The sequence below is a fragment of the Bos javanicus genome, chromosome 7, assembly GCF_032452875.1.
Source record: "Bos javanicus breed banteng chromosome 7, ARS-OSU_banteng_1.0, whole genome shotgun sequence".
NCBI lineage: Eukaryota > Metazoa > Chordata > Mammalia > Artiodactyla > Bovidae > Bos > Bos javanicus.
The window spans coordinates 45,588,318-45,601,601 of record NC_083874.1 but is presented as its reverse complement, the minus strand read 5'-3'; the positions used below and the strand labels follow the sequence as shown (position 1 = coordinate 45,601,601).

Below are 13,284 nucleotides of genomic sequence, written 5' to 3'. Positions count from 1 at the left end.
AAAGAGAAGGGACAGCCCAATGAAGAGATTTAGCGTGAGCATTATCTGCCGCCAAACCCTCGCTTTCATCTCCGCCTTCTCTAGAGCCAAATCATTTGGAAGCTTTCATCGATGGTTTCCTCTCTGCCCCACGAAAACTTGGAATTTATGCCGGCTTATGGCTCAGCCTCCTCGCTCAGGGGACGAGGGAAACCTCACAGGCTGCTCTCCCGCCTGCTGTGGGAGGAAAAGCTTGTCCTTGGCGACAGTTCAAGACAGGGAAGACTTCCTCAGCCCTCCAGGAGCCTAGGACTTGAGGGTGTCAGAGGCTCCCCCTGCCCCTGCAGAGACTTCTGGGCTTGAACCCAGGGCTGTGCAAAGCCAGTCCCCATTCAGCACCCGTGCAATGGTTCGATTCTATTTTTAGGTGGAGAAAGGTTCAAAGGCCCTGCGCAGGAAAATCCAAGAGGGAGGGGAATTCTCAGTGCCATGCAAATCACACTTTCCCCTCAGCCTCTGCTTGACACCTGTTTCCCCCTAGCCAGCTGGCCTATCCTGGGTATTGATAGCAGCCTGGTCCCCAGGATCTCCACCCAGAGCAGAGGCCCCTCCTCCTCCTGCTGCTTAAAGTGAGAGCTAGGGGAAAGAACTAAGCCAGCCCCAGGGGCTCCCCGGAACTTCCCCTCCATTCTCCAATCTGAATAGCCCATGAAGGCAGTGAGGAGGTGAGATTCTCAGAGGCGGGTTCCTCAGTTTCAAAACAGCAGGATGACTACTGCCTTTCAGGACCAGGGAGACACAAAAAATGGCTAGGGTTTTACTAATCCAGCCCAAGTAGTAACTGCGAGCCGTTGTAGCTCTCAAGATGAGGGTGGGGGTAGAGAGGTAGTCCCAGGGACTCCCAGGGCCCTAGCACACTCTGCCTCCTACTTCCCAACGCACAAGAACACAGCCTGTCCACACACTGAGCAGGGCTACTGTTAGTCGCTCAGATGTGTCGACTCCTTGCGACCCCGTGCACTAAAGCCCCCCAGGCTCCTCTGCCCATGGAATTCCCCAGGCAAGAATACTGGAGTGGGTTGCCATTTCCCTCTCCAGGGGATCTTCTCGACCCAGGGACAGAACCCTATTAAGAACCTCAAGAACAACATCTTGCCATGCCCACCTCACTCCCAGTTTTTATTCCAGTCCTTACTGCATTCCTAGAGATATCTCCTTCTGTCTCCACCCCTCCACTGTTGGGCCAAGGGAGGACAGCTGGTTAAGGGATGGGAACAGGATGCTTCAGAACTCAAAACGGTGTCCCCACCTCCAATCCCCACAAAAGATGAGTCCCAGGGTAGGCCAGCTCCGTGGGGAGTCCTTTTTCAAATGCAAGGTTCTGTGGAAGACACCCCTAGGGACTGGCTAAGGACAGCAGCTCCTGGATTACCACTGCTGCGAGGAGAAGAAAAGAGGTTGCCAGGCTCAGAACAAAGATATCCTCCTTCAGTCCGGGCCAGGGCCAAGTGCTTTGTCTTCCCACACTGGTGCTGTTGGCCCCAAGAACTTCACATCTTGACTATATATATAATCTTAGGATCCTCAGTTTCCTTACTATAACAGGAGGGTTAAAAAAAGTAAAGTGTCCAGCCCGTGTGTGCGTACTAAGTCACTCAGTCATGTCCGACTCTTTGTGACCCTATGGACTGTAGCCCGCCAGGCTCCTCTATCCATGGAATTCTCCAGGCAAGAATACTGGAGTGGGTTGCCATGCCCTCCTCCAGGGGATCTTCCTGACCATGGGATCGAACCCGTGTCTCCTGCACTCCTGCATTACAGGTAGATTCTTTACTGCTGAGCCATCGGGGAAGCCCTGTGGCTTGCAGAACAATGTCTCTCTTAAAGGTCAGACTCAAAACCACCCCACCAGGGACTCAGGGCTCTTGCAGCCTCATCTGTTCCAAAGGTCTCTTCTGTGCCCACTGTAATGCATTGAAGACCTAAGAGGGAGCAATGAGGCTCTAGGATGTGATTTTCAGGGGCTACAGGAGACAGGGCCCCATGTCCATTTGTCTACCCACTTCCAAAACTCTCTACAGCTCCAGATGTCATAAACATCTCTACCTGTCCAAAAGACAGGGTCAAAGCAGGGAAGGAGTAAAGTGCAGGTGCACGTGAAATGGGCATAAGAAGGAGTGGATGACCTAACTGGATGACTCTGAAGACTCCATCCTTCATCCCTACATCAGCGAATACTATCACTCTTGGCTTAGCCTCCAAAATGTCCCATATCCTACCGCTTCTTACTCCACTGCAATCACCCAGCTCTAAGGCCACCATAATTTCTCTCCTGGACAACTGCTAAAGAAGCCTCCCTGCTCCCACTCTTGCCCATCACATTCCCTCCCCTTCACAGCAGTCAGCGGGACCTTTCATTAAACATCAGACTATGTCATTACCCTGCTTAGAATCCTTGAAAAGCTCCTCCCCTCACTCAGATCAATAGGAACATCTTTACAACAACCTACAAGGTTATGAGAACTGGAACTCCCAGCCTTTCCTCTCAATCACTTCACTCGGCCACACTGGGCTTGTTCTGCAATGGCTGCGTCCTCTTCCAGGAGCCCCCTCTCCCCGTACACCTGCACTCCCCCACACGGTCCTTCCTCTCCACAGGTCTCTGCTCCACTCCTCCAAACCTCTCCACGTCTGTTTCATCTTTCTCCAGGATACTTGTCATTACCCACCTCGGAGGGCTTCTTTTCGTTCTGTCGGGGCCAGCCCGATTTGGTGCTGCTGGGCAGTTTGGAGCATCTTGATGCAGATGTAGCGTGACCTGCAGAGAGAGCACAGCCCATGAGGGGCCCCTGGAAGGCCAGGAACACCACCCACCCATGTCCAAGGAAATGAAACCTGTAAGGCAAGCTCTGGTTTGAATGTTCAGGAGGTAGAGACCTCTGTGAGCATCTGGTAGACTGTCCCTGCTCTGGGCCTTTCCAACGATGAATGGGGACATGACGCCTCCTCCACTCACCAACCAGAAGAGACTTGGGAGGTGAAAGGCAGCTGGACAAGGACTCAGTATTAGCTTTCTGTGTGACCCAAGAGGGTTGCTCTAAAGTAGACACATAGACTTAAGCTTGAGCCCTGGCTCAGCCACTTATTAGCTCCTCATGACGGACAAATGACTTAGTCTGAGCCTCAGCTTGCTTTTGTATAAAATGGGAGCAGAGAATAACTATCTTCAAAGAGTTTTTGTGAGAATTATATGAGACCATGCCTGCAAAGTCTTAGTACAGTCCCTTGCACACAGCAGTGCTTTGGTAAACACTACCCATTATCACTGGGGTTCTAAAGGCCCTTGCGGGACTACACTGAGAGTGTATGTCACTCTATGGGTCACTCCACTCCTAGGGGTCAAAGGAGCACAGCCTAGATGGGCAGCGGGGGGACTGGTGAGAAGGGAGTGTGCCGCAGCCCAGCCCAACTCCAATGCAGGAACAGGGCTCGGGTGCCAGGTGCTCTCCCTGCAGGTGCCTGGGGCTTCAAGGGTTCCTTTGCCTGAAATAAAGTTAGAAGCAGAGGACACTGACACAGGCCACAGGCAGCGTGACTGCAGTCACAGAGGGCCAAATGCTGTGATCTACTGCCATGGGAAGGAAGAGCCAGCCAGGTCAGACTCCAGCGCCAAGCTGGAGTCTGAGCAAACAGACCCCAAAGGACAGTGAAGGAAACCCAGAGGGAGAGAGCAGGCGAGGACTGGCTTCTCACCCTAGTGCCTGTGTTCCTAAACCCTCAGGTTCCTGGGGGTTAGAGAACTCCAGGGACTCCAAGGGGGACTTGAGGCTCTCCCCAGCCCCAGCTGTTCACCATATATGTGAACAAGCTAAGGTCTACAGCTGCAGGGCTCCAGGCCCAGCCTCTGCGGCAGTGCAGCCTCTTTCTCAGCCTGGGCTTTCACCTGAGGGCACCACTAGGTGGGAATCTTCCTGGCAGCACATCTCTCCTACACAGGGCAGAATGGCACTCTACTCCGATTGGCTCATGCAGGCCCGGGTTCCTGGGGCATCTGAGAAGAGCTGCCTTCTGGTACCAGGGACAAGCCCTCACCTAACGCAAGCTTTTTTGCCTCAACATTCCAGAAGAGGCTCCCTAAGCCCCATTTTCTGTGTAAGAGTGTTCCCCTCTATCCACCTGACACACCCAGCCCCCACACAAGTCTATCTCTGAGATTCTACTGCCAAGATCCCAGGAAGGTCAGGCTCCTTCATTAATTTCTTCAGCAAACATTTACTGATCACCTATTATGTGCTCCATCTAGCCGGATATGGCAGTCAGCAAGTCATGACCTCTCTTACCAAGGGGCTTACTTTGATAAGGAAATGGCACTTAGTTAGGAAATAAAACTGATCAGGCAATTATAATGAAGAGTGCCAGGTGTTTTCGCCTGTTGTGTGGACACTTCCACAGGGCCCTGACTCAACAGCAGGGCCAGAGGGAGTGAGGTGTGTTCCTAGCAGCCCGGAACAGCACAGGCAAGGAAAAGCCCAGAGGGGTGTTGATCTGTTCCAACATGAGCAAAACACATGGGGTTGAGAGCCAGAGGGTGAAGGGGAGCAGAGTTGAGGAGGACAGCAAGGCTCTGAAGGCCATGGTGGTGTGGGGATCTCAAAGGGAGCAGAGGGGCCGGCCTGCTTTATGCTTTCATCAACATGGAGACCTTGGAGCAATGTCCCACCCCCGAGTCTGGGCCTGTGGTCCTGATAATTATTCAAACACTTTCCCTACAGGAGCCCAACATGGAAGGCCTTACTGTCAGTGGTATCAGAGTTGTCGCTGCTGATGGAGTACTTTCGCCTCTTCTCCTCCATCTGCAACGAAAATAGGCCCCATTATACTCACAGGCAGCTTGGGAAATCCTCAAGCTCTCAGAAAACTGCCCGTCAATCTACCTCCCCACACTCGCCCGCTGCAGAGGAACAATGAGAACAAGGCCATGCCCTAGCCTTCTCCTCAGGCAGTCTCCCCCTTCTCTCACCCACCTACATGGGCCCTGGGGCTGGGGGAGGGGGCAGCATCTCTCAGCTCCTGAGCCCAGAGCCTCACACAACAGAGAATCTAGTCAAAGATGACAACGAGGCAGGACAAGGCAGGTCAGCAGCCCCAGAACGAGCAGTGACTTGGACCTGCCTCTGCCCAGCTCCCTCACCCGCCACGGAATCCACTCTCACCTGCAAGTTGCAAGTGGCGCCCTGCTGGAGGCAGAGGAGGGGAAACAGAAACAAGACAGACTCTCCCAGGAGGACCAGGCTATGGGAGTTGAGGGGCAAGCCAGCCCGCAAGCACTGGATGCACATTCTGCACATCCTGAGAGCAGCAGCCAGAGAGGCATGGAACTGGGGTGGGGGCAGGGAGGCTCCAAGCTGGCTTCTGAGCCACACCAGGGCCAGAGCGAATGGGCTGCGCTGCCCACCTTCCCCTCAGTGTCCACCTCCAGGTAAAAATACAAATTCACTTTCCCTCCACTACAATGTTTAGCTTCAAGGTAGAAGGGCGGCTCTCCCACACTGAGTTCTTTCCCCTTCCCATGCCAACTCAGCTATCTCGTGTTCCTAACAACCTGGGGAGTTGTGAGCTATTAGCTTCATTTACTGAGGAGGCTCAGTGCCTTGTCCTGCTAGAGACTTGGCTGAACTGGGATTTGAATCCACGTGGTCTGATCCCCGAGCCCACACTGAGCTGCCTTTGTGCCCTTGTCAGCTCCTGCCTGTTGGAAGTGCTTTCCTACCCACTATTTCCTCTAATCCTGCAGAGTCCTGGGTGGCAGAGCCTGCCCTGGTCCCCTCTTGGAAGGGAGCACACTGAGAGACTTGTTAACCTGCCTTAGGTCTCACAGCTAGTCAGTGGCTGAGTCCCAATTCAGAGAACAGACCCGGGGCTCGGAGCCCACGGTGCTTTTCACCATGTTTCTGTCAGCCTAGACCCTGGGCTGCCTCACTGTACACAACAAAGGACAAGGAACCAGTGTCAGTAGGGAGAAAGCCCAGCTGCCGACCAACAGGCTGCCCAGCCCCACTGTGAATCCCATTTGCCACCTGCTGTCACCCCAAGTCTGCTCATGTGGAGCCCTGGGAGGGGTCACCTTATTTTATTGTGGCCTTGCAGAGGCCTTAGGAGCACTGGCTCTCTAAGGTGGGTTGCAATTACCCAGAACTCTGAGCTACTCAGAAGGACCCTCTGGCCTCAAACTTGACCTTAGCCAGGAGCTTTTCTCCACCCCCATGTCTCCCGAGAGTAGGGTTAGGATGGAAGGTTCATTGGGGCTGCTTGCTGCCCAGCTGCAAAGGTGGAGGCCAAGTGCTCTCCAGAGGGTGTGGAGGCCTGGAGGCATGCCTGGTGGGGAGAAGCACGGATTCCAAGGAGGCAGGAACCAGAGTTGAAACGGCTAAGTACCCATTGCTTGGGGAGGGGCGCATCCTGGCACACAGGGACCCCAATGAGGCCTCAGAACTGGCCCTTGGTGCTGGCGGGCATGATGGCTGCTTCCTTTTTGCAGGTGAGGAAAATGAAGCTCAGAGGTTAAGTGACTTGCCCAAGATCACAGTTCTTGTAACAGGTTTCTCTGACTCAGGAGACCATGCTCTTGACCTTGAGACTACTCTGCCTCTGTGCAGCCCAGTGGCTCAGGTCATAGACTGAATGACTGAATGGGGCAATAACACTCCACCCCCCAGATCCTTGCCCATCCTTGCTGTCCTCTGGGTCTGCATGTGACAGAGGTGACTGTAACACGACTCTGACTCCAGCCTGAATCTTGCCAACCCAGCTGTCACAGGTAGGGCAGGAGAAGGGGGAGAAGTGCTCTTAGTGCACCCATCTGTTTTCTTCCGAAATCCTCTACATGAACGGCATTTTTCTTCATTTCCAGCAAACAGGCACTTGCAAGCCAGGCTGTCCCATAGCATAAAAGCAGCAGCACTGGATTCAGGGAGGCCAAGTTCAAATCCTATCTCCACCCCTCACTAGACCAGGGACCTTGGGAAAGACATACCTCCCCAAAGACACAAATTGGATCTGGAATTTTACATAAATCTCCTGAACTTAAAATGCTGGCAACTGATTTAGATATTTAAAACACTTCGAGAGGGCCAAACTAAACACATCTGTGGGCCAGAATCAGCTGGTGAGTGAAGGAGAGCAGCATAAAGCCCTCAGCACAGTGGCTGGCACTCCATATGGGTGCTGGTTATTAATACCACAGCAGACTTGGGCCAGGTGAACAATTCTACCAGCAGCCACCTGAAGGCCTCCTCAGCAAGGCAGTGAGCTGTGCAGTAAGGAAGGTTCCTGACAACAGGACCCTTTGACTGCCAGGACCTCCTCCTACAACTGTTCCCTGCTCCCCAGGACCAGTGTGACCTGTCAGCACACAGACCTGCACCCCACCCTCAGCCAGCTCCTCCGGAAAACACCCCAGAGTCCTCCTGGACAGCATGTTATTATGGGAGCAGATTTTGAGGCGGCTTAATTGGAATAATAACTAGGCTTCAGAGGGAAACCACTGCTTTGCTTCTTTTCTTTGAACCAAGTCTGTTCGAAAGGTCTCCCTGCCTCAGGTAAGCCTCTTCTCAGTGGCCAATGAAGCCTCAAAAGAGGCCTGGCCTCCCCTGCGGGACAAGGCTTTGCCCCATGACGTCCCCCTCCAACCCAGCACAGAGGACACTGAGGATTCTTACCAAAGCTGAAATCCAGGGCTACACGTGCAGGTGGGGGATGGGTGCCAAGACTTGATCTTGGCCTCTCGTTTTTCCTCTCTGCTGGCTCCCCTAACCTCTCCCAAAGCAAGGTCTGCCCTAGGAAAATATTCAGGGTCATGAGGTACTTATTTTTAGGGACAGGAAGTACCACAAAGGAGACCCTGGGAAAGAAATGTCCCCTTTTCCTGCCATTGCCACCAGTCCGCTTGTACTCCCACACCTTCCCCAGCTATGGAGACACACACAGCTCTCCTCTGGGAGTGTGGATGTCCTAAAGTCCCCTCAGGGAGCAGCCTTGCTGTGCCTCCTCCACCCCACCGCTGACCCTTGGCAAGCGCAGTGGGCACTCCCTCCAGAGCCTGCGGAGAATCCAGCCACCTTTCCCATCTTTACTGCTTCCACGCTGGCCCAGGCCAGTCTCATCTCTCGTAGGACTCCTCATTCATCCCCCTCATAATCCAGGATCCACACAGTAGCCAGAATGATCTTCAAAAACATACATCAGATCATGTCATATGGCCTATTTCAAATCTTTCACAGGCTTCCTGTTGATCAAGGGCAACACTCAAGCTTCTAACCATAAGACTTTATATGATCTGGTACCTGCCTACTGCATATTGACCACCAGCCCGTTTCCCACCACTTCCCAGTTGAACCAGCCTCCTTTCGTTTCCTGAAACAGACAGTCCGCGCCTCCAGACCTGTGCACAGGTGTGCTCTGTGCCTGTAATGGTCTACACAATCCAGGCACCTTGGACTTTTCATCCTTCAGGTTTCGGCTTAAATATCACAGAGGTCTATGCCAGCTGCCTTATTTACAGAAAGCCCACCACCCAGTTACTCAGCTTCTTTAGGAGTGTTTGTTGAGCTACTTGTTGAATGTCCTTCTCCTTTAGAGTATGTGTTCTACAACAAGAAAAAGCGTAACTGTTTGGATCCTTGCTTGTGCCCAGTACCCTTTCGAGTTGTACCTAGCACACAACAGGGGTTTGGTACACATGAAGTGCTGAGTGTGCTCTTGTCTCCTCCCTCCAGAAGTGTGGGGCCACACAGCCCAGCCAGCCTGCTCGCAGCCTGTGGGAGCAAACACCCCAGCCCAAGATTTCGACCTGTTTGCACAGCCCGCCTTCCCCGTCTTAACCTCACACGTTTTCCAAGAGGCTTTATTTGGTTGGGCTCCTGGCTAATGATCAATGTCAACTCAGTAATAGGGCAGCAATTTGGTGGCAGATGTTTTCTTGGCAGCACTAGCCACTGGTCTTAGTGGGGACCCAGGTCTGGACTTGAAACACCAATGCCCAATGCCAGCCCCTTTAAAGACCTCTCCGCAAATAAACTCAAATAAACACCCTGGGCCTCTATTAACGCCCCTCCAGCTGACCCTGGAAACAGTGGGTCTTTCAGGCCTGCTACTGCAGCAGCTCCCTGGGCAGTTAAAACACCCCAACCTGGCCTCCGGCCTCTCCTCTCTGGGGGCCACCAGGCCTGCCCAGCCTGCCACCACACACAGCAGGATTTCGTCTTCCTCCTTTAAAAAGGGGAGGAAAAGGCTTTCAAGCAGGCAATTTACCATTCCAGACACAATCTTTCAAAGAGAAACAAAAACTCTCCCTGTCTGAGGCAGACCGCTAAGGCGTGTGTGTAATAAGATGCTAATACAATTTAATGATATTTCGGCTGGAAAACCTGTCCTCAGAGCCTGCTTGTGTCGGGAAGGCCAGACATTCAGAAAACAAGAGCTGCACACTCTTAAACCATTTTAAATGGGGGTCAAAGCCCCACTCTTTCCTATCTCTCATTAACTTTAATGCCTTCTCAGGGACAGTAACTGCTGTGACAACAGTGATTTTGTACACACAAATCCTCAGACTTGCTTCTCCAATCACAGGGAATCCTAACCCTCCTCCAACACCCATCACTGCTCGCCTGTCCCAGGGGCACCCAGCTCCCCTAGAACACACTCTCCACACCCACCCTCCAGACCCAGTTCTGAGGACATGCCAAGGGGATCCTGGGAGACAGAAAGGGGCTTTGTCTACTTTGTCCTTCAGCACCTTCGCACCCTACCCTCCACCTCAGAGAGGGCAAAGTTCAGCCCACTCACTCCACAAATGACTGCCCATTGGCAACTGCAGGGTCCTTCTGGTTCCTTCTTCAGAGAAGGGAGCTGGCTCTCTGGCCTACCTTAAAGGGGAGAGGTCAAATGTCAGCTCCATTTGGGTCCTATCCAGGTATTAATAGTAAGAATAGCTAATACCAATCAGGTGCTTATCCCATGCCCGGCTTTGTGCTCATTCTTCTTTATGCAACATATCACTTAATCCACACACCCACCATGAGGTACAGTTGCAGATGAAGAAACTGAGGCATGGAGCAACTGCCACAGCTGGTGACTGCAAAGCCAGCACTCAAACCTAGGCTGTCTGACCTTGCCCCCCACCTGGGGGGTGGAGGGGTACAGCACCCAGTGCACAGATCTACAACTTGGAGTATGGTTGGGGTACTCCAGATTCTTGTGGGTTTCCTGAGAATCTTCCTGGGTTCCTCAACTTTGAGACACATAATGAGGATCTTACATGGAGGACAGGGCAAGACACGGATATTCCCCTCTTCACAACTTCAACTTGGCCTCCCCTTAGAGACCCCAAAGGGAAAACTGTGAGTCCCAAAAAGAGCCTGCTGGATGAGCTGTGAAGAATTTGGACTGAAAGCCTCTGATTGGGTCTTGGGTGTAAGATAAGTACCTCCCTGATAACTGGGACAACGATTAATCAGAATACCCTGCCCCCAACCTCAAGGATGTGGAAATCAGTGCCAAAAGCCTAACCTCAAGATTCTGGAAGGACTTGGGGGTTGGGGATCAGAGTCCCACCTCACCTGTCAACAAAAGCTAAGTGGAGATTTCCGACTGCCTCTTGGATCAGTGTTATTGGCCATTCTGCCAGGCCATTTAGGGAAAGGAAAAGCACGTTGGATGGGAAATGTTCTGGAAACATTTGCTGCATCCCGAGCCCAAACAACTCTACCCTTAAACACTTCAACTCCAAAAGTGCCGGGGAGACCCTTGGCTAAATACTTTCAAAACCAACACTCACTGCAAGTCTTGCTGCCTGGGGCGAGGACTTCCCTCAGTGAGGCATTTGCTGTGGAACCAAATGCTTTTCCACTCTAGACAACAGCCAACAGCACTTGGGACAAGTGAGAGGCCTCCAGATCAAACAAACATCCCTTTTTTCCCCTACCATGCAAACTTTCTCAATAAATTATTCGCCCACTTCGGATCAAAGCCTGTTTTTGCAGCCTGTGACCTAAAAAGCAAATAGCATCTCTTAAACATGAAAGCCCTCCTCCCTGCCTGGGTCGGCTTTATTACTCATTCCTTCCTCTTACAGTTATTCTGTTGTTATTTTCCTTCTTTGCTTGTTAGATCGTTCTGCGAGTCCCAACCCGCCTGAGGAAGATGGGACAGGAGAGATGGTGCCTTCACTTGGGGCCCTAAGGTGGGAAAGGAAGTCAGGGTAGGGGAGAAGCCAGCACCCTGGGAACCCAGGAAACAGGGCCAGGCCCGGTTGGCAGCTCCCTGCCCAGCTCTTCTGCCAAATGTCCTACTGGGAATTTTACCAGTGAAGGGAGGGAGTTAATGTCACCCTGGGAGGAGAGGCCAGGAGGCCCTACCACCACCCAGCCCAAGACTAAGTTAGCAAACATAAACATTAAAGGGATATCCTGACAGCCTGTCAGGCCTCAAAGCTCAGGGTTCCTCCCCCTTGCAACAAAGGCAAGGTAGCAGTCAGTTGTGTCCTCTCAGCTCCTCAGCTAGGAGTGCAAACGCGATGCCTCCTGGTGACCCCTGCAAACTTAAGCCTGTATAAAACTTCATGTCTTGGAATTCCAAAGTGGGGGAGGACGAGAGAAAATGCTAAGCGCGAGGGCAAAGTTTGGGAATTTGCAGAGACCAGAGGCGCCGGATGCTTCCTGCCCTTGGCACTGAGCAAAGGGAAACACAGCCCTTCCCGCCCCACCAGCCCAGGGCATGAAACCAGAAGACAAGGTGCTAAGGAAAAACGTCCCGGCCGGCAGCAAAGGCTAAGGGGATTGGGAGGGGGGTGGCGCGCGCCTCCAGCCTGCCCCTAAAGGTAGTCCGCGGGACAGCAGGCTGGAGGCGCGCCGGCGTGATTCTGACCGCGGGAGCCGGGAGGAGGAGCCGGAGGTGGCTGCGGGGGGCTCCAGCCCTGGCTGGAAGCGGTTCGAGCAGGGGGTGGCGCCGGGAGGTGGCCTTGACCCGGGAGCGGAAGGAGGAGCTTAGGTATAACGGGTGAGAGTAGTTGAGCCCCTTGGGGGTGGCAGCTGTGTGTGGTGGGGGACAGAGTGTGTGTGGGGAGGGTGGGTGTCCTGGGCCTCTAGAAGCTACAGTGAAGCCTTCCTGCTTGTCTCGCAGACATCCTCCTTTTCTGACATTAAAGCTACGAACCACCAAGCTGACGCCCTCTATCCATGGCCTGAAGCACAGGGTATCTCAGGGGCCAGGGATAAGCAGGAAGGGACCGGAGGGAGCCACAAGTCTGCACCCAGGCGGAGAGGAGGCGGGCAGAAGCCGCTCCGCAGGCGCAGGCGAGTGGGTGGGAAGGAGGGAGGGAGAGAGGGAGGAAGGAGGTGAGGCCGGGAAGATGCCACTGCTGGGGGCGGGGCGGGGCCGGGGATCCGGGAGAGGGACTGCAGCGGTGCTTGGTGGGGGCGGGGGCTGCAATGTCACTCATTTGGGGGTCAGGTGTGTAAGTCCCAAGCTCGGGGCGCCACTTGCCTACATCTTCCCAGTACCACCCAGGAATCGGGGCGGAGGCGGAGGGCAGGGGGACTGCAGAACCGTCCCCTGAGCGGGACGCGAACCGGCAGAGTTGGGAGAAGGTAAACAAGGGCCACGCCCCCTGCCGTCGCCCCGCGGGCGCGCACCCGCCGCTCCGGCGGCCGCCGGTACATTTCCACTCCCAGGAGCGTTTCTCCCTCGCTGGACTCCCGCGCAGCCCTGGACGGGGGGGCTGCCCCCGACCCCAACCCGCGCCCCCCGCGCTGGAGCTGTGAACCCTCCATACTCACCTGGAAAGGGTATCCCCCGCCCCTCCAAAAAACTGCTTAATTTGTGCAGAGCCTCCGCGCCCGGGAACCGAGCATGCTGCCCCCGCGTGCATAGCCCGCGTGCACCCAGCCGGGAGAGGGGGCGACAGGGCGGAGGCGGTGGCCCCCGGAAGGTGTCTGGGACCGGACCGGCTGCACGTGAACCCAGCGCGGGGTCATGTGCACCGGCTCGACCCGGTTCGGCGCCCGGACGTGCTGCGTATCAACAAAATGAAACTCGGGGAGACAAGAGGGCAGATAGCCCCGGGTCCTCCGAACCCACGTCCCCGGCCGCGCAACCTCCTCTCCGCACAGGTCTCCAGCCGCAGACCCTCCGCCCAGCCAGAGCCCGCGGGGCAAGTTGCAGCCCAGGCGCGCCCCCGCCCGCCCGCGCCCCCTCCCCGGCCCAGGGGCGCTTTGCCGCAGTCATTAATAAAGAAGGTCGCCAAGCTCA

The 13,284-nt window shown here is 54.4% G+C and overlaps 1 protein-coding gene and 1 long non-coding RNA gene across 12 annotated transcripts in view; one reads left to right on the top strand and one right to left on the bottom strand.

The window, feature by feature from the left end:
* The window catches only part of JADE2 (jade family PHD finger 2), a 52,048-nt gene that overhangs the window by 35,766 nt on the left and 2,998 nt on the right, over window positions 1-13,284 (bottom strand). For 9 of the 11 annotated variants that reach the window (XM_061423515.1, XM_061423513.1, XM_061423514.1 and 6 more), the window contains 2 exons: window positions 4,775-4,832; window positions 2,709-2,797 (listed from right to left, as the gene is read on the bottom strand). In XM_061423515.1, the coding sequence (XP_061279499.1) occupies window positions 2,709-2,797; window positions 4,775-4,832 (147 nt within the window). Of the gene's footprint in view, window positions 1-2,708; window positions 2,798-4,774; window positions 4,833-7,697; window positions 11,103-12,812; window positions 13,229-13,284 lie in introns of those variants that run through there. The other 2 variants (XM_061423525.1, XM_061423518.1) reach the window with 2 other exon arrangements.
* On the top strand, window positions 11,868-13,284 carry LOC133251280 (uncharacterized). The gene is made up of 2 exons (XR_009737559.1): window positions 11,868-12,024; window positions 12,157-13,284. It is a non-coding gene; the product is annotated as an uncharacterized LOC133251280 (long non-coding RNA).